We start from the raw sequence: 27,278 nt of genomic DNA, 5'->3' as shown, positions 1-27,278 counted from the left end.
CAAAACGTCCTCAGAGAAAGTTATAAATATGTCATTGTTGAAAAGAGTCGACTCATGCTGTGGGCAAGGTTCAAAGTTAAATCCTAATCCGAACTTACTCACCGCAAACTGCTACAAGAGAGAGTAAGGTGTCGTCAATACGTTGTTGCAATTCTTCACATAAAAAAAGGGAGAGAATGAATAACTTAATTGAAGGCTTGTAGTAAAATTATAATCCCGTATAATCAATCCTTTATTATTGACTTGACTCCATGCAAATTTTCGTAGGGTACTGAGAAATTAAAAAAAAAAAGTTCTATGTTATTAGATAGAGGAAAACAATTCATAGAAGAGGTAGCAACCGCCTTATACCAGCTCTGGTGACTATTCCAAAAGTTTTGTATATTCAAACCGTTAGGATATGTTGATCTATGATTAAAACTGCTAACGAATGAAGCTGCTGTATCTTGAGTACCTGAAATGCATATCTATTATACCAGTCATACGAACTTGACAGATTTGCAATATTGGTGTTAAGGTCTGGTAACACTGAATAAACAAAACAAACAGCAGATATATTGACGGAATTTCGAACGTTTGAAAAAATATATAAAATAAAATGGTTTTTGGTGAATTAGAGATACCTTCTTCACGTGCATTCTTCTTTGATGACGATGAAGATCTCAGTGATGATGAAAATACAAATTCAAGGTAAGAATTCTACCAAGGAAAAGATGAAAGCATACTGGTTTACTTTTCGCACACTAATAGAAAGAATTGTTGAAAAATCAGAAATCTTTCACTATTTTCATTTTATTGTCACGTAAAAGATTTACGCCGGGCGACATGAAAATATCTTACTTGGTATAGATAAAATTCAATGGGGCCAAATCAAGTAATTGATGAAAATTTACAATTCTTTTACGATTTGTGTATAAATACGGTTTCCGGATATGTGGAATAAGAACTAAAGTGCAAAAACATGAGCCAAACTGTTAGGTGGCAATTAAAAAGCACCAATATTATTTAACCGAGTCAGAGGAGGTCGAAGCTGGCGAACCCGTGTTACTCTACCGAGTGTGGGTAGGCCCGAAGGGAGCAGGCGCATGAGCGATGGTGAGTAGGCACGTAATCGAGCGTAGTGCAAAGAAGTGGGCTTTGGCAATGATACGAGCTTCAGTAGCACTTGTCATGCTTTCATACTAATAGCGCTCCACTTGTAATCAAAAAATACAGGTTCTAAATACTGTGCAGAAATGTACCGCCGGTGAAAGATAGCATCTAATAGTCATCTTTGGCAAGGTTCTAGATTACTGGTCCCCCTTGCCATTGAGCAGTAATAAAGGCAGAAAACAACGTGCCCTGCGGGGCTCTAACCCGTCTTCACTCGCTAACGCTCGCTCGGCAATACTGTGGGGTTAAGTTCCAAAGTTGGGCGTCCGTTTTCAGCAAAATTTTTAAAATTTACAAGAAAGATATGGATAATTCGATCGTTTGTGTGCTTGATAATGTATAAGAGTCGAAAAATCTGTTTATTTGTTATATATAAGCGGTTATAAACATGGGACTATACGGCGAGCGGAGGGAACTACTTGGCGCAAGGTGACCGAACAGTTGCATTGTGGGAAAGAAACGAGCATTTATGTTATCAACATGTCGAATGTACAAGGGCAATGAACTAACAGTTTTAACATTTGTGAAGCAATACGTTGATAACGAGCAAAATCTTTTAAAAGTTTGTGAAGAGCACGGATTAATGAACCTAATAACAAATTCCAGAAAGTGTGGAAAGGAGATAACAGCGAAAAACCGTGGCGAAAGCGGACGCCCAACTTCGGAATAAATGCCATACTGTGTAAATTAAATGTATAAACTTTAGTACAGAAAGAAACCAACCCAGCTACTAACCTACATGAGGGACCAGTAACCTAGAACCTTCCCGTCATCTTTCATATGCACTGACTTATTTCATCCGTCGTAAAGCACTTGCAATGGTTTTGTACTAGTAACCCTACACTTGCAAACCTAAAATATAGCTGTATTACTTTGTATTTAATTCTGTCGCGTGCAGAAATTTGTTCCGTATAAACATGTCTTTTCATGTAAAGTAGTGAATTTTTTACCTGTAAATCTTCCAAAATGGGGTGCCCCAAAACTGCAACAGCACCGTCGAAGGTATTTATTTTCCAGGGAAAAAAAGTTAATTTTATTATGATAATAAATAATGAAATGGTACTCACTACCGGTACTCTAAGTTACAAAGTTTCATTGTCATTCAATACGGTGTTCTTTTATCTTGGCCCGCCAAGTGAACTTTGTTGTGGACAAACAGCGTGTGCGTGGGTTACCTCGGGGTTCTCCCGTTTCCTCCCACTTTCATTCCACCATTTCATTTGTTTCTCATCATCATCGTCTCCTCTAGCCTAGTCGGCTTAACCGTGGGACGTAAAACCCTAAAATTTCAATTTCTTTTATCTTGAGTACAGCACAAGGTGAAGATTTCAACTATAAATTCATTGCATATGTACTTTTTTTTTTCATTAAATCTATCTTTAGTACTGTTTAATTTTTTTTTCAAACTTATTTCTTTTATTTTATTATGAGTGGCGTTGGATTCCACGCTGTAGTTCAGCTTTAGGAACACTGCAACGTTTTTCACTAAAATTTGACGTAAATGATGAAATTTTAACAAGTAACCTTCCCGGTCGGGTATGGACTTTTAGGTTTCGGGTAGAAGAGCGATGAGTTTCGAAAACGAGAATTTATTATTACTACGCAAAAGTAGGTGAATATCCCAAAGGGTTCAAGGGTACCATGGGGTACCTAATTTATGCATTTTTATACTAAGTATATTTTGAAATATTCATTTCTAAATATTCATTTCATTTCCGGTTGTTTACCAAATACCGGAACTCTGGTTACCGAAATGGGGTAAAATAAAGAGCGACATCATAATGGTGTGCCGTTTGCTTACTAGATGGTACAGTTTCGAAAAATTAGCTACTGAGTCCTAATAACAAACTCTAAAGTTGTTTCAATCCAAAACAGATCAAGCAGTATGGGGGTTTGAGATTACTTTAAGGTTCGCAGAACTTCCATTTTTAAACATCTCCAAATATGTCTTAAGAAAGATCTAAAGAACATTAAGTGGCCCATACACGCAGACACATGCATGAAGAAACCTTCCAACTTGCATGAACAAGTATAAAACCACAGGCAAGTTGAACGTGTATGGCCTCGTTCATGCATGTTGAAAGTTTTCAAAATCTTCTGTAAATATGCATGATGGTTTTGCCGTTCTTCATGCATATTTACCGTGTATGTGTTCGTTCATGCAAGTTGGTTGTTTTATATTTAGGTCTGCCAATCACGACAGCGGAAGAATTCACATGACTCTCCCCCGTAATGCTAAGATCGTTAAGTTGGACAGCAAATTGTTACGTGAATGGGCAAATGAAACAAATCGTTGATGCATGTTGGTCATGCAAGTGTGTGCATCCATGAGTCCCTTTACAGGTGTGTGGTTACCGAAAATCACAAGTTGATACTTGTAACGTTTACCGAAATATGGTAAAATAAAGAGCTACACGATAGGTATGTGGTTTGCGTACTAGACGGTACAATTTCAAACAATTAACTCTGAGGCCTAACAACAACTTACAGAACAGTTCAAATCCAAAACAAATGTGGCCCCCTGTGGTGTTTTTATTATCAGATTCGTACAAATACTGATTAATACAATTTCCAAAATTTGTCTTAACAAAGTTTTGAAGAACTTTGTAGACATGTGTCCAACGAAAACTCGATCTCAATTTGTCTATTTGTTTATCAAGATATCAAATAAAAAGAGACACTCATACAGTTATGGGATTTTTGTGTTTGATGGTAAAATGGCAAGTTTTTACTTTGGTCATTTTATTGAATTAATCGATTCGTAAGGAACTGGTTCTTCAGAACAGTTCGGTAAATACACTTGCAACCAGTTCCTCGCGAATCGAATCGGATAGAAATTGTGATTTAGACTGTAATGTTTCTACAATTATTTTAAACATTGCCAGATTCAAATACTGATAGATTTAGAGCCGTGCTAACTTCTCATTGTAACGCAGTTCAAAATTTATCAAAACTTGAAATATGCAATGTATAAAATAATGAGAAAAAACTACAGCAAGAACCACATATTTCTCGTTTGCTGTAAAGGGCACACAACTGACAATAGAAGCCTGAAAGGTACATATTAGATTATTATATGAGGGGGCAAGTCTCCTAATCCCCCGAACAACAATTATAATATAAAAATACTTGAACTAATATAAACAAAATTATATACTTACAAGAAAACATGGCCTCGAACCCAACCGATCAGAACCAAGTATGTATATTAATAATAATAAAAAAGAAAAATAGAAATAAATACCTGAAATTTTAGTGTCGTAAATATAGTTCAGCTACTTGATTCGTAAATAAATATTTCTCCTCTCCCCAATAATAACAAGAACAAAATTTTCTGCTCCATAAATAATTCCATTGCCTGATTCAAATGCTGCATAAATAATAACCGAACTGCACCACCATTCCTTTTTAACCACGTGTACAACTTTAAACTCCTTTCGAAACGTTATTAATATTTTTTGTATATGCGCCACTAATAGTATTGACGAAATTAGAGGAGTGTTTTACAGTTAAATGTCTCCACTGAGCATTAACTACGAATAACCACTGAAAAGGAGTGTTCATTTCATTGACACATACTAATGTTGACATCCAATATAAAGGAACATCCACCACCCTAGACATGTGTCACCAGAAAAACAGTTTAACACTCACAAGAAAGTAGCACAACAACAGGCGCGAAATGTGCCTCTAACAACGAAGCAAAGCACACGGTCAAATCAAGTCGACATGAAGAAGAACGCTATCATGGCGTCAAGTATATTCACAGTACCGCACACAAACAGAAAACTGACAGTAAGTTACCACGTGACTCGATACCAGTAACCAACCTAGAAGAACAAATACGTTCTCAAAACCGGAGCCAAAAGATCCGAATCACTGAATCAAAGAATCGAATGAAATGACCAATGTAAAAACTTGCCGGTAAAATTTCCGAAACCGGTCATGGAAGAATAATAAGCACTAGAAGCAATTTCGGCCTAAAGTAATTAGGTATCTCCATGGGGTTCTAGAATATCGTGGGTTCTGCCAAGATTAAATTTTTAAAAGCTTTTGACATTTTAAAAGAGTGTACAAATATGTTTACCCAAAACTTCCAGTCGGTACATCTAACCGCAAGAGAAACACGTAAAATAAAAGCGTATTAGATGTTAGAATTTCGGAAACAATTATTAATACCCAACAAAAATTAAATATGATTGTACCCTTTGGGTTAAGTGAGTACCTTAATACAATTTCTATGGAAAGACTAGTTCAGTTCTACGTTTCCTTCAAGCAGTTTGAAGAGTACATCGAGTCGTGTAAAACAGGGAAAATTCTATGTCAATATCTAATATAGCAACCGAGATATGAGGAATTATATTTTTTTATGACGTCATAAATATAGAGACCCTTATGCGTGTGGGTTTTTGAGAATATGCTATTAAGAGGAGAAATTTCAGAAAATTAATATAGGGTAGGTAGCTTAATTGATAGTCTGGTAAGAGTTCTGCAGTGGATTATGATCGTACTCCTGTGGGTTAAGTGAGTATCCCAGTGTAATTTTTACAAAAAGGTTACTTCAGAATCGAATCTTCTTCATGACACTTTAAGGTTGGTTTAGAGGGGCAAGTTTTGCCGATAGATGACACTACAATCTTCGTATCTCTCCCATCTATTTTTTCCCTTTCACGAAAATTTACGATTTCTCTCATAAAAGAACTTCATAGTCTATTGAAGCCAATAATCCGTGCCGATATTTTTATTTAGAATTTTCTTCATTGTTGAAATAGATATCCAAACCTTTAACAATGGAACTGTTTCAACAATGAAGAAAGTTCTAAATGAAATATCGGCACAGATTGTTCCCTTGGATAGACTATGAAGTTCCTTTTTGGAAAACAAAATGGCCGCCGACACATTGTGGGTATCAATGACTTGTACGAAAATATTTACTCTGCATGAAGTTATAAAAAATAAAATTTCAAACAAGAAATAGTTGAACTTAAGACACTTTGACAGGTATATTTACAGTTTCAAATTTCTTAAAAGTATAGTAATTACCAGTAACTCAGATCTGCAAACTTCACAATGCTTGTTAGGATATTTGACGCTGCAATATCACTGATACTTGCATTATACTTAATTTGAAAGCTCACATAGAAAACACTTGATCCAACAAACAAACAAAATCCGACGCAAATAATTATTATCACACATATGAATACAAGGGTAAAAGTGAAATAAGATAGTAACTTCTGTATAATTACGTTAGTAATATAAGAACGTTTACTTCGAGGCAATTTTCCATGTCTCCAGTAGTTTCATAGTTATCCACCAAAAAGTAGTATAATGAAACAAACAAACAAAACTGAATTTTATAGATAACTGGCGCCATATTTAAAGTTGGCGACACTATATAAGATGTATACTAACTTAAAATACTTGCGGTATTCATTATTTTTTAATTTGACATCAGAGTAAAGTTTAATCTTAATTCTGTGACGAGCTATAATTGTTTAAGCATAAGTAGACGCGCGCGACCACTATATTGGTGACGTCATTTGTAGTGCAAGTAGACGTTTACAGGATGATAACATGCAAATTTAAAATTGTGGTGTTTTTTTCCTTTCCTTTTCTTTTTTTTTTCCATAAAAATCAGTCATAAAACCCAATTGACGAACAAGTGCAACCTATTCTTCTCTTGCCCTGAACAGGCATTTCAGCAGGTTGTTAATAATGTAAGTACGAAGAAAAATCTATAAAAGTGAAAGTGATTATGTTTGTAATTTATTAACTCTTGAACCACCCGACCGATCTCGATCAAACTTTTCAACATAGATGAGGTTCGGGACCTGAAATGGTTTTATCATTTCACTTTGACACTACAACGAAGGGGCGGGGCGGGGGAATGTATAAAAATGATCGAAAATGATTGATATTAGTGTCGAATCCATAGTTTTCGGGGTCGCTGAGACAAGCAGTGACACTTCCGATGCCGTTTAAATCCAAATTCAGCCCCCTAAGAGGGGATGGTGATATGTAAAAATAATTGAAAATGACTGATATTGGTGTCGAATTCATGGTTTCTGGGGTCTCTAAGTTGATTGGTGACAGTTTTGCGGCCCTTTATGTACAAAATGAAAATTATTCTATCTGTGCGAAAAACGGTCTGCTACTGAAAAATATTTGAAAAGAAAATGCCGTTCTTGGGTAGACATTTCTTACTACTAAAAGATTATACATGTTATGGTATTATTTTTATCATGCTGAGTGCAGATAACCTGAAATCAAACATTTATATTCATACAAAATTCATACTGATATGCGAGTTTGCCTTCAATAATTTAAAATTTAAAGCAGTTACTGATATTCGTTATGAGAAAGTTATGATTAAAAAAAAAAAAAAAAATCCGAAGAGGACTTGTGCAACGCACTTCTTGTTAATTGAAATCCCTTGTACTCGAACGACTCTTCTGTTGAATGATCTATTGCTGCAAATACTTTGAACTAGGAATCCTTTTGTGACTACCTATGTTATATAGAACTAGGTTTGTAGAACTGTGTCCACCATTGAAAATCATACGTAAAGTTACTGTTATGGTTATAAACTTACAAAATTACATGCTTTCTCAATTTACGACTCACTTTAAATTTCTGTTAAGTAATGGCTATGCACCGATATGTATTTTCTTAGGGTTTCTAGTTCGAAACCATGTTTTTTCAATAACATTTTGCTCTGCACTAGCATTAAGTGTTGTAGAAATTTCGAATAAACTGTTGTCTCGTAGTTAGCTATTATAGTGGTCCTTATTTTTGTGTCACCAAATCTCTGTATGCTTATTGAATGTTCGGTTAGTACAGATCTGGAGAATTTTTATTATTTTTTCGAGATTTTATTTCATTCTGCGGGCTATATTCTATTCTTAAATTGATCAGTAAAATTGATTTTGTTTAAGGTGAACGTGATTAATTAATTATGGAATAAATAAATAAATAAATAAAGGCTGATTTTTGATTCTTAAAGGTGTTACAAAATATGTAATCTCATTGCCTATCAAAGCTCCCTTTATCCAGATTGAAACTTAGTTTTGTTCTGATTAAAAATAACTCAAATACGTTTCTTCCAATGAAAGTCGTTGGTCTATGTAAAAAACCTTTTGAATAACAAAATGTTATTAACCGTAACATACCTCTTTTGACATCTGTGAACATAAGAAAATAGGTAGTTGTTTTCATTAATTAAAGAAATCTTACTATTTAAACGAAATGTAACATTCCAGTACATGAATTGATCGTATTCAGAAATAGTGACGTATTTTCCGCTGGCCTCAAGGAATTAAGTTCAAATCCATGAAGATTTTTTTTTTAAATCATGTAACACGTCTCTTCAACTGATTCGAATATTTCAGATGCAGCAAAGAATATTTAGCAGAAGGAACTCCAGGATCGTGTGATACGCTGATTGTGTGTTGTGGAGTTATACCCCTTGGTACGTATTGAATACCCTATTATTTAGAATAATGGAAAAAGATCTTATTAGATAATACTGTTCTTAACTTGCATCTTGGACACGGAATTCAGAACGAATTGTTTCAAGATTTTTTTTTTCTGGTCATTTAGAAAGAATGAATTGAACTAACTTACATTCAATTGTCAACCGTTTTCTTTTCAAGCATGGTTTTTTATGAATGGACAGAGCTTATAGGCATGTTTTAGTACGTATCGTACGGCAGGAAGATACATTGATAAAGGGGCCAGAGAAGTATTAAAACTGTATTAATTTTTGTGCGCAGGATGCGAGTTTTTTTAATATTAAATATACCAGTACATTCTACAGAATACAAAGTAAATATAACTCTTTGCTTATGGAAACTATTGGATGTATATTTACTTTTATTTATCTACTTTTTTTTTTCCTGGATTTTCCGGCCCGTTTTCCAATGTATCTTTTGCTGCTATACTGCCGACTGAAATATGGCTATAGGTTGTGTCCATCCGTAAAATCCATTCTTTAATATAAAACTTTTTAAAAAAGGGAGAAAAGTTAATGATCTGCTTTTTGACATTTCGATTTCATTATTGCAACTTCAGAAGAGAACACCTACTTCCAGATGTCAGCATTTTTTCCCTTATAACTTGCGTGTGATCCGGTTATAACTAAAAAATATTTACATCAGATCTGGATAGAACAACATTTTCCATAACGTACAAAGAGTGAATAAGTGACTGACTGGACTGATACTCGAACCCAGGACCTCCGGCATACCGTGCTGATGCGTTAAGCACTACGCCAGCCAGTTCGCTTCCCAGAACAGCCACTCACACTCACTCTCGAGGTCGGTGCTCTTCACTGGGAATCGGACTGTTTGGCGTAGTGGTTAACGCATCCGCATTATATGTTGGAGACCTCGGGTTCGAGTCTAGGTCCAGTCAGTCACTTTTTCTCTCTTTGTACGTTATTGAATTCCATCTATAGAGTACATGGTGTGTTAAAAGATCGGTTGTTTCCTTTCTCATTAATATCTATAACCTTTTCCATTTTTACCTCAGTCTCCACTAGTCCAAGAAAGTTTCAATCATATAAAAACAGATTCTTTGCTCTTTGTGAAGGCCACCTTCTGTTGTTCTCCAATTTATAGATGGAACGTGAAAAGGCAAATCCTTGTCAATTTTATACTCTTCACATATTTCATTTCATGGGTTTAAATTCTTAATTTCCTCTTCAACAGACAAACTAGTGAATTAATGCTATCAGGATAATTACACCAGGTTTTTTGTACGTACAGGAAGACTATATTCAACTCTCAAATAAAAGAAAGTTTATCAGTTTTGTAACGTATTTTGTCAAAAAGCCAAGTTCATCACAAAACTTTTTTCTATCAGAAGCGTTTCACAAGATGGGAGGAACTTAGCCATATGTTAAGAGTTTAGCAGTCAATAGATATCATTGATAAAGATGTCAGCAAGTATCGAAACTGTTTGAAAAGCAATTGTAATTCTCCGCATACAAGGAAAGCTCATTGTATATATTTGAGTTAAGGTAAAACGATTGTTCTCTGCATCTATCGTTTGCAAGAAAAGTGATGTATCTCAAAATTAAAATTTGTGAGCTATCGACAGAAACATTATAAGCTGTTTCTTTTAAATAATTAGAGCACATTTGTTCGCTTAAAACATAAATCAAATTGACAATCGAGGAAGATGAGAGAAGTCACCGAAGATAATCGAAAATTGGTTTTCACTTGGAGCAGAAAGATAAGGGATAATGTGCTTTGCATATCATATAAGTTATTTTTATATTGGAGTAATAAGATAATAGAGTGACATACTTTAGCTCATTTAGATTTTATTAAAAGATCTATAACTTGGATCAGAAAGGACTTGACAAGTTTGAAAACTGATATTAATTTATTCATTTATCTCACAGACATGATTTTGGTGTCATTTTGTAGCAAAATACATCGTTTTGACTCACGTAGTACGCTAGTTCAGAAACAAGCCACCGCAAGCGCTAGCGGCAGTTGGAGCAAAGATGGCTGCCTTTATTGGTCCCGAGCGTGCTAATTGTTTGTTTTGGTTTGAAGAATCCAAGTCTGCGACAACTGTGCAACATAATTTTCGTACAAAGTATGCTTAAGATCCTCCCAGTAGGCCTACTATTTTTCAGTGGCGTAAGTGTTTTATTGAAACTGGATGTTCTGTAAGACACAACAAGGTCTTCAGGTTGTCCCCGTAGTCTAAAGACGTTATACAGCAAGTGAAGGAATTCAGATTGGATGTGTGCTGCATGCAAGCCACAATGAACCTGTTTAGGTATAAGGTAAAAACATGATGTCTTTTGCTATAAAATGACAACAAAACCATGTCTGTAAGTCAAATAAATGAATCAATACGAGTTTTCAAAGATGTAAAGCCCTTTTTAGTACACCCTGTATTATTTCGATGTCTTGAAAATCACTGGCATCTTTGTCGAGACTAACAGTACCTTTGAAGTTATAAACTGAGTTACCAAATTTTACATATTAGGGCTGTGAATTTCTTTGTCAAAAGTTATGGACTTGACTCCGCTAATGCATGTTACTTTATTTTCGTATTATTTTACATAACTGTGTATTATAAGAGAAATGAAAGCCTTAAGTTATATATTGGATTGTTTTTGCGGAAAGGACGACATAATGTCGTTTTTAAAGATAACAGTTTAGAAGCCACCATGTATATTTTTTTTTCCATAAAATAAAAGTAAAATCCGCAAAAGTGCATTCATTTTTAAGATAACCTGTAATCGGTAATTTTGAGTTTTATATATATATATATATTTAATATTTCATGTTTAGGGCTGGCAACAAGATGTCTGTTGAAGGAAGCTAATCGTGTTGGTACGATTAAATGTGTCGAGTCAGAAGGACAAGAGTCAGAAAGAAGACGCAGTACAGAAGTTGGAATTATTTATCAGTTGCCTAATAATGTATTGCTATGTGCTTGCAGTCCTGATGTCACGATTCTTGATGCTTACTTTTTTGTGGAAGAGGTAAGATCAGTTTCAGTTTGATTTAAGTGTTGTTTTCAATCCATCTCAAATAGAGTGCTTCATAAAAATAAAATAACGTTTCGTTTTTTAATTATTTTTAATATCATGTCTAATATATATTTCAATTGATTGAGCTTTTCGTTCCTATCCATGGGTGAGTTGTAAAGGATGAACCCAGAGGCGTCTCTGTCTCAAAGTGTTTCAGCATAAACCATCTTCTTCATCCATCATAAACCCATCGGTGCCTCCTTTCTGAAACACACACATTTTGTCCCCTATCACCATTCCAGACAGTAGTTTTAATTTAATTTTTCTTCATTATACTTATCAAATCAGAAGGAAAGACCAATAAGGAAAGTAATGCAGTAATCATAATAAAATTAATGTTCAGTTTGTGGTCCACACTAATTGTTTATTATTTTGTGAATGAGTTATTACCTGCTTTTAAAAGATTTCCACAAGAAGCATTTTTTAAAGAAGTTAAATTATTAAATATTATTATTAAGCTCAGCATACAGTAAACCTTATGCTTTCTTAGTGCAGTTTTCAAATTCAGTATATTTATGTCTGGCGATTGTGTCGTACCCAAAGGAGACGGGCAATTAATAAACTAAATAATCATGCAAGAATTAGTGGGAATATAATGTGGAAGGAATAGGCCTATGTCTGTAGGCGTACTCTCATATAGCCTCGATGCTGAACGGGACGCAACTATCATGTAAATATCGTGTTCATTGCTGGCGATTCAATCTTCAGTTTTCCTGATTGCTTGTTCTTAAGTTCTCTTTGATTAGCTCCTTGACAGCAGTTTTTTGTTTGTTTGCGTTTGTTTGTTTGTTTGTTTTTGTTTGTTCGTGTGTTTGTTTGTTTGTTCAGGAGCTGCGTATGTTGCAGATCGTACACTTATAGATTCAACAGATAGTTTTTCTGTACGATTGAGATATTCTCTGGAACCCGGTTAGAGATGTAGATTCTTGGATTAGAATGTGAGAAATTGTTTCCAAATATTGACTGCGAAATTAACGGTTGCATAGTTTTCTGAAAGTACTGACTTATTTGAGCATACAACTGTAGATAGATTTAGCATTTTTTTTTGCGGGTTCTGTAAATAGCGGCATACCAAAAGCAGATAGGTGAATTGTGGCAATGGTATCATATGCAAAATCGTATTGTCTAGTTCACTACGTTTCGAATATTTTTGTTTTGATTACAGAAAAACTCCAAAATTAGCGGTAGTTTAATTTCTCTGTAGTGAAGACCCTTAACGATGTCAATTCTGAAAGCTTTTTGACATAACCCTCGTAATTGCTGCCAGCGACATAATTTCTTAACAAATACATGAACCATATCTCTGTTAACTCTGCAAGAGTGCATTCGCTTGGGAATCGTGTGTCGGTCCCCTCTGAGCTCAGCAATCAGTTTCTGTGTTAGATAATATTTTAGAAATATTTGTTCATTTCTCATCGATGGTGGGGTTTCGAAGACATTTGCAAGTAGTATGTTCATCAGTGTTGGGAGTCTCTCTTTTAAAAGGATATGTGTCGCCATGAGAAGGTAAACAACAACAGACTCAATCAGTTATTTAATATTGTATACATACATAAAATAAATAAGTAAATAAATGCAGTATTCCAGCGAGTGAAAATTATGTTATTGTCAACGAATAATATTCTTTTAGTGCCATAAAAATTCATTTTTGAAGTTTTTTCTCCAAAACTACGCATAAGAAGTTATCGTCATGGTTTTTAATTTTTTTTCGGCTCGATGTGACCCCTTTATCAATATATATATATATATATATATATATATATATATATATATATAGTATCCCTATACCTCAATTTCCTTTCTACAGTTCGTTTCGCCGATAACGGAGGATGGTAAAACATGAATATTTAGATAGTTCGCGTACTATTTCCTGTGTAATTCCTTAAACCGCTTGGGATAGGTCCTATAGTTTCTAAGACAGGGTGTTTCGGAACATGATTTTTCGAATTTTCGGCGGTTCATAACTGAAAGGAGACGTTTTTCGACCTATGTTTATACGAACTTTTTTCTTTTGTTTCATATAAGGAATCACCTCCCAAAGTTTGTCCGTGGAGTTATCTACCACCCTGTATATATATATATATATATATATATATATATATATATATATTTATAGATATATATATACGAGGGGCATTCAATAAGTAAAGAGACAAATTGCTATAGCTCAATAAAGATTTATTTCAATCTTTTAAAACTAAGGCTATTTTTCAATATAATCACCCTTTACAGTTATGCATTTATCCCATCTTTCTTGCAGCTTCCTAATTCCCTTGGCGAAGAAATCTTTCGATTTACCCCGAAGCCACCTTTGCACCGCTGTCTTAACTTCCTCATTGTCTGGGAACCCATCTGGCACACGTTTTTCTGTACTTTAAAATGTTCCTAATGACATTGTGAACAGTTCCAACACTTACTTGAACTTCCTCAGCTATCATTTCAACAGTAATTCTTCTGTTATCACGAATAAGTCCGTCAATCCTCGATTCCAGCGAAGAACCAGAAACTTCCACTGGACGTCCACATCGGGGTTCATCACCTACACTTGTTCGGCCACTTTTAAACCGATCAATCCACTTGTACACATTCGCACGGTTCATACAACTGTTATCGTACTGTCTCAACATTCGAGAAAAAATTTCACTTGGTTTTACACCTTCTGCGACTAAAAACCTAATGACTGAGCGCTGTTCTTCTAAGGTGCAATCTTCTAGAGGACTTGCCATGATGAATTGATATTTTTGAAGTTATGTTGACATAAAATTACGAAACAGCAGATCAGAGCATACCCCAAGGTTGCCAGCTAACAGCCCTAAAACAAAACAAAACAAAAAAAAAAAAAAAAAATGATTAGTGTTAAAAATATAGACTGTCTCTTTACTTATTGAATGATCCTCGTATATATATTGACAATATTCTACGAGGCGCCTTCGGAAAGTAAGCTCCGATTGGTCATTGTGTGTGAAATAGTGGAAGCAGCGTTACCATCTTTGAACAGACGTGCGCCGTAGACCCGTCTGCATCCAGCCGTGGTAGAGTGAAGGTTGTCTGATTACTAGTTCCACTTTTGTAGCGTCTCAAAACGTGTGCTGCAATAGAAAACCCCGCCAAGTGCGAGGTATTATAGTTTTCTTATGGCAAAACAATATTAGGAAGCAGCTATTCATCGGGAACTTTGTGCCGTGTATAACCAAGTGTGATGAGTGAAGGAGTTGTTCGTTCATTTAAAAGTGGACGAACAAACATTCATGACGAAGAGAGGAGTGGCAAGCCATCAATAGTCACTGGTGAACTCTTGAGAAAATTGATGAAAAAGTTCGTGAAAATTGACGTTTCACAAGCTCCGAGCTTTCCGATGAGTTTCCGCAATTTCCAGGTCTGTGTTATATGATCTCAGCGCTTTGGTGATGAGGAGCTGAAAGATGCGGTCACAGGTTGGCTCAAGGCACAGGCGGGACATTTTCATGCTGATGGAAGATGCGATAAGTGCTTGAATGTTTATTGAAACTATGTTGAAAAATAGAACAAAGAAGTTGCTTTCAGATATATATAATAAATTATTCTTATTTACTTTAGTGTTTCTTTTTTTAACCAATCGGAGTTTACTTTCCAAACGGCCCTCATAGTTAAACAAAAATAAGTGTAAGAAGTAGCTATAATTTTTGGCTCTGCTTCATTAACCACGCTGTGTCTTGCTATGCTCGATGAAAGTTTTTCTCGAAAAGTTTCTCGAGGATTATCACCCATATTATTGTGTTTAACTCGATAAGATGTATCAATTGGTATGTGTCTCATCTTTTCTGTTAAACGTTAATAATATTGTGGATTTCGTAACTCTTACGATTGTTGTGTGCGTATATGTAGAGACAAGTGTTGATTAATTGCAGAATTGTCATACTCTTTGTATTCCAATTTAGCTGTCGAAGTGGCTGGCCGGAAGTTCGGAAGTGATCGTGTTAACTTCGGAACCAATCAGCGAGTTCAAAGGAGACAGTCCTCCACCAGAAGAATCTCTAATATGCACCTTGAGAAATAAATATTTCCAGAAGGGTGGAACGTTTAGGAAGCTGGAGAAACCAAATATAGTCGTTGGAGTCCCTGCTGCTGGTAGGTATTTTATATGAAAAAGTGTTGTGAATTTCAGTGTTTAAGCTGCCTATAATTTATTTTTTCTCAAATGAGAAACATAATGTGGTCATATAGTAGGAAAATATGAGAGAGCGTTTCTAAAACTTTTCTCAAATAGGAACCCAGGGTGTCTGTCGGTCACGAATGTCACGAAATCAGAAAACGGTCATGAAAGTCAAAAAATTTAGCTTTTGAGCACGATTTTTTTTATCTGTACAAATGTAAACACAGATTGGAAAATTTTGTCCTATAAAACGTCAAAATTCACCACCAAAAAAGTCTATGGTCGACTTTAGACGCTATCAAATCGCAAGCAAACCACGTTTCTAACGAATGCATGAAAATTCGGCCTAATTCGCACCCAAATTCGCTCTTGCGAGAGTTATGAAATTTTATGATTTGGTAAAGAAAAGGTCACGAAAAAGTCATGAAATTTCATTAGTAGACACCCTGGAACCTTTTTAATTAATCATAATGTTCTGCAGACTACCCTTCTCTTCGTCCTCTTCGAAATTAAATTTGTCATCCTTTCCCTACGTTTCGAGCGTACGAGGTGTGATCAAAAATACGGTGAATAAGTTTATTAGAAACAAAGTAATAAGCTTATATGGAACTTGATTTAATATCCTTCAAAGTATTGTCCTTGGCTAACAATACACTTATCCCATCGTTGAATACACCATGATTGGAATTTTTTATTTATTTTATTTTGGAAAGGTGTTTAGCTACTCTGTCGTGGCCATTTCAATGTCAGAAACAGTGTTAAAACGTTTTTCTTTAAACACGGTTTTAATTTTTGGAAAGAGGCAGAAGTCGCATTTTGCTATATCTGGAGAGGACAGCGAATAAGGACAGACAGGAAAAGTTTTTCGGCCAAAAACTAACGGATCAAAAGCAGGGTGATTCACGGCGCGTTTTCGCGGTGAAGAAGAAAACCATTTAATCAGTGGTTAAAATGCTTTTTAGGGACCCATACGAGATGTTTAATCCTGCGGAAAGCTCTCGAATAGTCATTCTCCTGTTTGAACAAATCACTTATGTCACATTTTGCACTTTCCATCGGTTTTTCATGTCGAAGGACGTCTCGATCGTTGCTCGTTTTCAACAAACTCCTTGCCGCTTGATATCATGGTTTTCGTTGTGGTTAGAATTGACTGTGAGGTGTATGCCACACACACCCTTTAATTGACTCTCTCTCTCTCTACCTAATTTATTTTCCTCTCTCTTTCTTTCGTTTTTGTCCCAGCTGCACCTCGACAAACCACGAATTCACCTATATCTATACCCTCGCCAAACCCAGGGCTGAAAAGCGGTGGTCGGGGCTATAAGTACCGTAAAATAAAAATAAAAGTGTGTACTTGTAATTAAAGATAGACATGCACAACAAGTTAAAGATCAATCTTACGTGCAAATGATAAAACCTGGTTTAAAATGTATTATACATGTAATAACAATTAGCAATGATATGTATGTTACATTTAAAGTAACAATAAAATGTCAGACAAACGATTCTCTACCTTATGACGTTCATGGCCATTATTAATTTTAATTTGAAAAGTTCGTGGTGGCTTTGTAACAATAATTAATTCGAACCAAGTTCTACTCACAGTGGTCTTCGACCGGTCAATTAATCCAATGTGATCGGCGTCCTGGCGTCGAGTCCCGGCTGGATACCAAGGTTCAGGAAAGATTCCACAAATGGTAATTGGAGCTGGTTCGTGCTGATCCGCTTACAATCACACCGTGACTATTCTAGAGTTCCAATCGTGGGAAGTCCAAATACCACACAATCACTTAACACAGAGAAGCACAGACGACTCGCCAAGCCTACGAAACAGGCGTCACATAACGTACAATATTGCTAATTATAACACTGCCAACAAAAGACAAATATACTCTCTTTAATTTCGAGCTCCCTCCGTATATGGAGCGTAACTTGATTTGTAATTGTTGAGTTAATTTTGATGGTCGACCCGCCTGGGGAACCCGCGTGATACACTTCTTAAAGAAAAGCACTTTTTAAGAGCACGGACGTCAATAGTCCAGCGTTGAGCAATGCAGAGGCGCGAAACAACTTAACACGGCACACCCGACTTACGTTCAAGGGCGGCCTACAGAGCAACGATCAACACGGATCATGCGTCAACGTGAGCAGAAACCACTGGAGATTCCCTTAGCTGACTTTGGCTTTTTTTTTTTTTTTTAGATACAGCCAGCGTGGGTGGAAGGTGAGTCCCGAAAATCAAATATAGAGAGAATCATTGTTCAATCAACTCTTAACTATGACAGTGCGTGGGCGACAGATGAGAGTCCCGAAAATGAGACACAAAGAAACAGTCACCACAAATGCAGTGATCACGTACATGCATTTTTTAACCGTATATGCTCATAGGATTGGAGCTATGCACACTAACACATATACAAAAACATACCAAAGCGATGAGAGAAGCTTCAGGATCTTTCTTTCATATACGAGGCTTAGTCAATTAAGTTCAAAATTAACGTTGTCTCTTCCATTTTGCTCAAACGAGATAAATGGGCTTGGGGTCAGTGATACGCTTTTGAATCACTCATACCACTTGTAAACAGTCTTAAATGCCAACGCTTCATCGCCGTACACTGATTTTGACATTTCGTGAGCTTTTTTGGTACTTTTTTGCAGCTTAGAACAAAACTTAATGTTAGCGCGTGACAGATACTCTTAACACGACCTCACTCTTCTGCCTCTGGAAGCCAACTAACATGTCACAACTTGTTCAAACTCGACATTGACTGTATCAAAGACTTAGGCTACCAGGGTTACTAGTTGAAATGTATACAACTGCGATAGATGGCACTGTGCAACTACATTCACTGTACTTTTTGATCATACTTTGTGTACTAATATTGTTGTATGTTTAAGATGGTATTAACTAAAATTTCCTTAATTTTATAAGGGTATTAATAAAAGAAAATACTTATTAGTTTAAAAAAAACACTAACAGAAGGTTATCAAGAATATTTTGTAATAATCATCATAAGCAAATTTGTATAATGCGTACCTGTTTGAGATTCTTAATTTTAGTGTGTAAGCATTTCATTTGAATTTTATATTTTCTGTCTTTATTTTATATCTTCTCTTTTCTGCATTAATGTTCAATAAAAAAAAGTCATTTGTGAGCCTAAGCCTGCTCCAGCGCCATCTGTTAGTGACCGGTTGAACTATGCCCAGCCTAGCGGGAGTACGTTGTCAGGGCGCTGCGACGGTCTATCTCTAATAGGCGCATCAGAAGCTTTCTAGACCTAGTGCCTGTCACGCCTTGTTTTCACGTGACTCCCCAGTATGCTTCACGATGCTGGTTGGACGCCAAAAATTGGGAGCACCGGCTGGGAATCGAACCCGGGACCCATTGAAATGAGTCCAACGCTTTAACCACTAGACTACGGTGTTCCCCAATGTTCAGTGTAAGAGGATCACAAAGAGACTTCGATGGCCGCTTATTGTCTACGGACCATAGTTTGAGAAACGCTGTTCTAAGATACCAGAAAGTATGTCGTCTTTTACAAAAGCAAAATTACTAACACATAGCAAAGTACGTGAAAATACAAATAAAACTAATTCTTCAGTCAATGGTCCACGCGAGCTCCTTCGTAGCTAAACGGTTAGCGTACGCGCCTTTGGCGTGGGAGACCCGGGTTCGATTCTTGGCGGGAGCTCACGTGGTTCGGATTCCACGTTAATCAGTAGGTCCTGTCTCATATAGCCTCGCTGCTGAAAGGACGTTAAACTCAAAATCAATTCAACTCAATGATCCACGCGAAATATTTTTGATTTTTCCTCACAGTTGATATTGCACGAACGCTTTTGTAACGAGGATGAGCGAAGTCAATTGTTTCCCTTGTATATCTGTGAAAGAAAATGCTGAGTGGTGTTGATAAGTCAGCTGATAAATCTTGTGATTTATGTGCTTATGTAACACCCAGATTATGAAGAACAAGACCTGCAATTAACGTGGGCTCCGAACCACGACCGGGCTGCAGATCTGTTGCATGATCATCATGCAATATCAGGTTGTTCCTCACCACACTATTATCACCTCCAAGAGAGGATCACGCCAGCAGTCCGGGCATTGCTTTGCTAGATGTATCTGATGTTGTAGGTGCACATATTATAAGAGATTCAGAAATCTAGATGTCCTAAACTTCCAGTAAAACACTAAGTGAAGAGTGTGTGGAGGGCTTTTAAAGATTCATTGAAAAAAGAAAGCAATAGGATTAGGATTTAAGATCACTCGGCTTTCAGCATTTGTGGCCATATTAGCCCGTTACACATGTGAGGGAGAACGTCCATCGGCGATCACACTGCAGGGAAAATAGGAGAGAAGTGCCCTGGGACTATTATGTTACGTATCATTCCGGTATTTTCCTATTGTGAATGGGGGAAATCCAGGAAAAAATAACTCACTTTGGATGGCTGGCTTCAAAAAGCTGTTATTACACCTTTTCGATCGAGTGTCCCCACCGAGAGTTGAATCCGGGACCGCTCGCACCAAAGGCGAGAGCGTTAACGACTATGCTACGCGGGGCCACAAAACAGCAATGTAAATGCATTATTAATCGAAAAATAATCCAAAATACAGCAGCCTTCAAACCATTGGACCCTGATTTCCGATTATTTCTATCCTAGCTTGCGCCAGCGCCTTTGGCGTGGGAGTCCCAGGTTCGATTCCCGGCGGGAGCTCATATAGTTCGTATTCCACGTTAATCAGTAGGTTTCGTTTCATGTAGCCTCGCTGCTAAAAGCGACGTTAAATTCAAAATCAACTCAACCTAGTTTGCGTCAGATGGTCTTTGTAAATACCATGTGCAGGGTTTTCTCGAGGATCGTCCGTTTCCTCACACTTTCTTCACTCCACTACCTTGTTCGTTATCATCGTTCTTTTCATCTTAGCCTTGGAGTATAAACATAAGACTTTATCATCATAAGTCTTGTGCCATTATTGGAAGGTCATTTGCTGCAATTGAGAAACTTCCATGCTCCACGCTCTTCCGTTAACCTCAAGATACAGTTCCTTCTTATCCAATGTCCCAACCAGTTTCTCTTCCTCTTCTTAATAATATCTAAAATTGCCCCCCCCCCCACTATTTTTAACACCCTTTCATTAGTTTTCAGCTCGACCCAGCTAATTCGCTCCATTCTTCTCCACACCTACATTTCGAAAGCTTCAACTTCTTTTTCATCATTTTCGTATAATGTGCTTTTTTTTTCTACCCATACCGTACAATACTCTACACAAAACATTTTATGAGTCTTTTTCTTAACTCTTTATTCAAGGTCTCACAAAATAGTATTTTCTTTCTCGTAATGGCTTCTTTCGCCATTCCTAACCTTGCTTTTATTTCACGTTCACATTTCATATCATTACTACCTAAATATCGAAAACTAGTCACCTGTTGTATTTTCTCCCCTCCTACTTCTATATTTGACACCGATCCCTTCGTTCCAATCACCATGGCTTTTGTCTTTCTAACATTTATTTTCATCCCATATTCTTCACAGCCGTTCAAGTTTCCTAACATATGATTGATTTTTTCTTTAGATTCTGCAACAAGCGCTATATCATCTGGAAACCGTATACACCTAATCATTCTACTTCCTATTGAAATGTCGTCCTCATTTTGTAGGCTTTTTTTCACTATCTCTTCTAGATAGATATTAAATAGTGTAGGTGAGAGATAGCATCCTTGTCGCACTCTCCTCTGTCATTTTCTCCCCTATTCTAACACTTACTTGTTGATTTATATATATATGTAATAATTTCATATCATGTGATATGCTATCGTTTTCCAGTGGTCACGTGGTGTCAAATAAAAGAGAAGCCATGTTTTCTGTGCGTTTATTATGCATCTACAGCCACCATTGATTCATTGACTCTGAAGCCGTTGCTCGACCTCTTGGCCGGTTTGTCTTTGAAGGAAAAGATCAACATGGACTTGCTTAGCGGAACTCGACAGATAAAAAGTGACGCTTTGTTCCGTCAAGGAAGGAAAGACTTTGAGTCATGGAAAAATGATAACAATATTTACACATGAATCTCTTTGTTTCCAGCGAACATTAAATTTATTCAAATATCGTTCTACTCAAGTCATTCTCTAATTTCATTGTTTTTAGCCTTGCATTGGGGTTGCTGCTGGTGAGTTGTTAATATTTATGTTCTTTGATTGTGGTAACATCTTCGTTTAAAGACGTTAGTAAAAGTATACAATTAAGGCTGTGTAATGTTTATATAGTGACATATTTACAATAAATACAGTTGTTGTTCAGTTGTAGTATTTTTATTTATCAACTGTAACGTTAAGCCGAAGATTGAGTAGTGTGTGTATATTGCCCAAACTGTGTTAATGTCTTGATGGTATGTATGGAAATAAAGAAGTAGAGTTATTTGCGCAGAGAAGTCTCGTGAGTTCGAGTTCTTGCAGGAGCATGGTGCCTCGATAGTAGAGCGCTCAAACTATGATCTACAAAGCGTCCCTTTTTCGATCTCAGGCTATGTGAATCCAAGGATTTCTGCGGCTTTGGCCTATTGAAAAGGGGTCTCGAACATCAGCGTTCGCGCACCCTCGCTGGTCTATGGAAAGCTTGCAGGGAGGAGTAGAACCGAACTCCCTTGCCCAAGCTTTCCCTGAGTTTGCTCCAATGGAAACTTCGATGTCTGGCGATAGTCCACAGTGCTGGGGGTACAATAGAACACTAATCTTCTCACAGAAGCTTAAACGCCTTAGTGAGTGGTATAGAAAATTGACCTATTAGCCTTCTCCTCCTAGAACTGTGATAGTTCTCGGCCAGAATAGGGGGTGAGTAAAAGCTGATCTTCTCTGTCACTTGAGAAAGGAATGCAATGTATTAAATGTTTTGGCGAAGAAAAAAGTAGCGTGCAAGCTCAAATGGTTTGTGTTGTTTTGTTATTTAACGCTTTCAGCAGAAAAATCTTCCTTCCGTTGAGAAGGAATGAACCATATGCAGCCAGTTGGTCAGTGTGTTTCGGAGCATCTGCCTTTCGTTGGCGAGGGGGAAAAAGAGAGAAAAAAGCAAAGTGGGCTCCCAAACCCACATATGTAAGTCATTAATCACAGTTAAAAAAAAAAAAGGAGACCAAAATTATGGCACCGTCTGTGGACACACGTTCAGTTACGTCACTAGTAAGAGAATACAACTGTTCAGACAGTTCCGAATACCACCCATTGAGAGCCATCTAGTTGTTGCGAGAACTATATCAGTGGTAGCAGCGAAGTTTCTCGTAAATTAAGTACCTTTCAAAATCAGTCCGATATAAACCGAACAACCTTTTGTAGTTATATATGTAACTACTTACAGGTTCGTATGAATAGGACTAAGTTTTGTCCTCTGTAAAGTTGTAGTACAGCAAATTTGACGTACATCGGTTGAACTTTTTGAGCATTTCCTTACACCAATTGATATGATGCTATTTTTGAGCTTGGGTCAAGTTTTGTAGGATCCAACGGCTTCGCACAGAATTAACATTACTGGGACAACAGACGTGAATGGAGCATCTGCACGAAATTCATCACTGTCGAACTTGGAAAACCAATTGTACACAATCCTGTTGGATGCTGTTTTATCCCCAAAAGCTAAATGAAGTCGCTTGATGCATTGTTTTCGTGCTAGACTACATTTGAAATCAAACAAATGTTGCTCGAAAATGTTCACGAGAAATTTTCACTCCTCACACAAAACTACTTCAAACTGCTGTGAAAAGTAAAAGAATAGGCTTAAAAAACAATCGTTCAAAGAAAATTAAACATAGAAAAGTCTGTTCGCTCGTACAGATTATTATCAAGGAAGAAATAAAATATTTTCTTCATACACTACAATTTCAGAATTTATTACAATATAACGGTGTTTACGTAATTTTTTTCGCAAGGATTTAAGGAACGAATTAACATTTTTGTATTAAATATCAAATAACACTTTTAAGAAAGTCGGTACTTTCAAATATCTGGGATCAACATTAACAGACCAAAACTTTACTCCAAAGACATTAAATGTGAACTGAAACCAGAGAATTCATCAGCCCAAATTCTTTTATCCTCGTGAATTCTGTCGAAAAATGTGAAGCTTACAATTTATATAATCGTTCCTGTTGGTCTGTATGGTTGCGAAACATGGTTGTTTACTCTGAGGGACGAACGCAGACTGAAAGTATTTGAGAATAAAATCTTGAGATGAATATTCGAACCCAGAGGCGCACACACAAGAAATAGCGGGGATTTCATAACGAAGAACTGCATAATTTATATCGTTTACCAAACATTGTTGATGATTAAATCTAGAAGACTCAGGCATGCAAATCATGAAGCCACAATGGAAGAAAATAGGAACACTTTAAAAGTTTTAACTGCAAACCAATCAGAATAAGACATTAGGAAGACCTAGGCGCAGATGGGAGGACAATATTAAGATGGATCTCGCAGATACAGAAACTGAATCCAGTTGCCTGACAGAAGTCAGTGGAAAGGAGCTGTGAACGCTGGATTGAATTTTTGGGGACCTCATACGGTGAGTGAGTTAAGAATATTCTTGAACTACATTTTAAAATGATTTATCTAGGAACTGTTACTGTGAAAGTAAGCATGCTAAGTTTCAGATAAATATGTGAATGCTACACTTGTAGGTCTTATTCAAATAAATAAGTATTATTCAAATACATACATAATGAATAAATAATAATATTTAAATGAAAGTGATTACGTGACTTTATAACTCTTGAACCACCCGACCGATCTCAATCAAATTTTCAACATAGATGAAGTTCGGACCTGATATGGTTTTTATCGTATCACTTTGACGGTGCAACTTAGGGGAGGAGGCTGATAGAGAAAAACGATCGAAAATTACCGATTATTAGTGTCGAATCCATAGTTTTGGGGCTTGCTGAAATGAACAGTGACACTTTCGATATTGTTTAAATCCAAATTCATTTCCGCAACTTCGGGGAGATATATATGAAAATGACCGATATTAGCGTAGAATCCATAATTTTCGGGGTCGCTGAAACGAACAGTGACGTTTCCGATGCCATTTAAATCAAAATTCAGCCCTTTATGTCCAAAATGTGAAAAAACGGGTATTCTGATAGTATATAATACATATAATACAACAAAACTTGAATAAAATCATAGATTGGTGTGGTTGAAATAAACTACAATTGAACGTAAATAAGTGTAAAAGTGTAACCTTTAGTAGAAAAAACAAACTAGTTAAATATGTATACAAAATTAATAATATCCAAATAGAGAATGTTACATCGATTAGAGATCTTGGTGTAATTTTTGATTGTAAATTAACATTTGGCAATCATTTAGTTAGTGTTATTGACTCAGCAAATAGAGCTTTAGGTTTTGTTATCAGAAACGCAAAAATATTTTCACAACCATCAGTAATTATCAAGTTATATGCAACCCTAGTTAGAAGCAAATTGGAGTATGCGTCGGTAATCTGGAGTCCCCACTTTAAGAGAGACATCCAAGCAATTGAGGTGATTCAAAACAAATTTTTGAGATATTTATATTATAAAACATTTAAACCAGATTCAACAACTCACTTGTCAGTGTCATTTTTACGCTCGCTATTTAACCTAAGTAGTTTAAAGGATAGAAGAATTGTACATTCTCTTATTATTTTAAGAAATATATTGACAAATAAGTTAGAATTAATAGTTCAACACTGTTGCTACATATCCTTTTCTATGTACCAAGATATCGCTCCAGAAATCAAAATATCTTTTATATACCTATGTCGAAAAGTTCAACTCATGCGCACACACCTATTATACGAATGCTGGGAGTCTATAATAAATTAAATGATAGGATAGATCTATTTTCATATGGAAAAGTTAAATTTGTTAAACTTCTATATGAAATACTGCATAATGTCCATGTATGATCTATCATTATTTGTTAACGTACTGATATATATATATATATATATATATATATATATATATATATATATATATATATATATATATATATTATTGTTCTCGTGGCTGGATTGTACATTCTTTCCCTTTTATTTTTTAGTATTTTTTCTTTTCTTTCCATGTTTTATTTTTCTTCTTTGTAAGGTCATGTTACCATCAATTATGTAAGTCAAGAAGGTATGTTATGGGTGTATGCCTGTGTACTTTCATATAAATAAATAATTATTATAAGTTTGATGCCTAAACTCTGGAATGTGATTGCTTATATCAAATGAAGGAAAAAATTAATAAACGTGGGTCGAAAAACATCTCGTTTTAGAGTTACAAGCTGCCGAAAACGACGGAAAATAAACTTTAAAGCTATCTCAAGTAATTCCACACGAACTAGTATGCTGTATGTAAATATACAAGTTTTACAACCCTTTCATACAGACGTAACGAATTGTATAAAGGAAGTTGGGGTACGAGGGGACTTTTTTTTAAAGTATTAATTAACGATAAATTACAATATCCAAGTAAATGCCATTTTAAAATCGTTTCATTTCTCTAATAATGAAAAGTGACTATCATCACTTTTCCGTTTCATGTAGCAGCCAATAGTATTTTTCACGAGTTATGCAACCACATTAGACACGGCGCACAACAACTCTGCACTTGAGTGACGTAATGCTGTTCGCGATTTGGCTCCCATCTGACCGTGATTTAGGAGGCAGAAAAGTGAACTTATCAGCGTTGCCAACTGAAATAAATATTCGCCATGAATTTAGAAATGTAAGATATTATTCGTAACTCGTACGTTATGAAAGTCAAATATTTTTCATCTATGTGTATGCGTACATAAAGGAAACACTCACCTACATTTCTTCTATTCCGGATAAGTCACCGTCAGTGTCCTTTTCTGAATCACTGTTGCTATCACTATCGACACCACCCAGACTGATAACGACCCTCTCAGAAATTTTATCCATAATTCCTTCTGCTTCCCAATACTGAGTTTCAATTTGCTTCACGTGATTACAAACTGATATCCATTCGTTCCTCCCGATTTGCCCGAACCTAACTTCACAGAGTTTTTTTGAACATCATTAATTTTGAAAGTTGTGTTTCATGAAGCAACCCATCCTTGGGATCTTTTTGTGCTTCACTTTGGGGTTTATAACATTTATAGTCACGTTAAATTCACTACAACACACACCGAAGCACCTACAAACTATTACACTAGCCTCTCCACACTACACTGGACCGGAATACGATAGTAACAACAAACACCTTATTTTCAATCTACCAGCATCTACACGAAACCCAGCGAAAGAACAAAACCTCCACAAGCATCGGAAATATCTTATTTCGAGGGGTGAGTGAGCAATGTCTCTTGTTTTAGACCCTAAGCGAATGGAATGCTACGATTGCCAAAATGTACCATGTGTTCTGTTGACCAACAGATGTGTGGGAGGATTTCT

At 36.2% G+C, this 27,278-nt stretch overlaps 1 protein-coding gene across 1 annotated transcript; it reads left to right on the top strand.

The window, feature by feature from the left end:
- Positions 1-508: 508 nt before the first annotated feature.
- PSMG1 (Proteasome assembly chaperone 1) lies at positions 509-22,141 on the top strand. Its single transcript, XM_081732189.1, has 5 exons — positions 509-690; positions 8,544-8,623; positions 11,469-11,662; positions 15,628-15,817; positions 21,669-22,141. The coding sequence occupies exons 1-5, from the start codon at positions 599-601 to the stop codon at positions 21,908-21,910; spliced, it is 798 nt and encodes a 265-aa protein (XP_081588315.1). The 5' UTR covers positions 509-598; the 3' UTR covers positions 21,911-22,141.
- The last annotated feature ends 5,137 nt before the right edge of the window (positions 22,142-27,278 follow it).

Source organism: Thermobia domestica, chromosome 11 (genome assembly GCF_964235325.1).
Source record: "Thermobia domestica chromosome 11, izTheDome1.hap1.1, whole genome shotgun sequence".
Classification (NCBI taxonomy): domain Eukaryota; kingdom Metazoa; phylum Arthropoda; class Insecta; order Zygentoma; family Lepismatidae; genus Thermobia; species Thermobia domestica.
The sequence above is the reverse complement of the archived record's forward strand: the minus strand, read 5'-3'. Positions and strand labels throughout refer to the sequence as shown.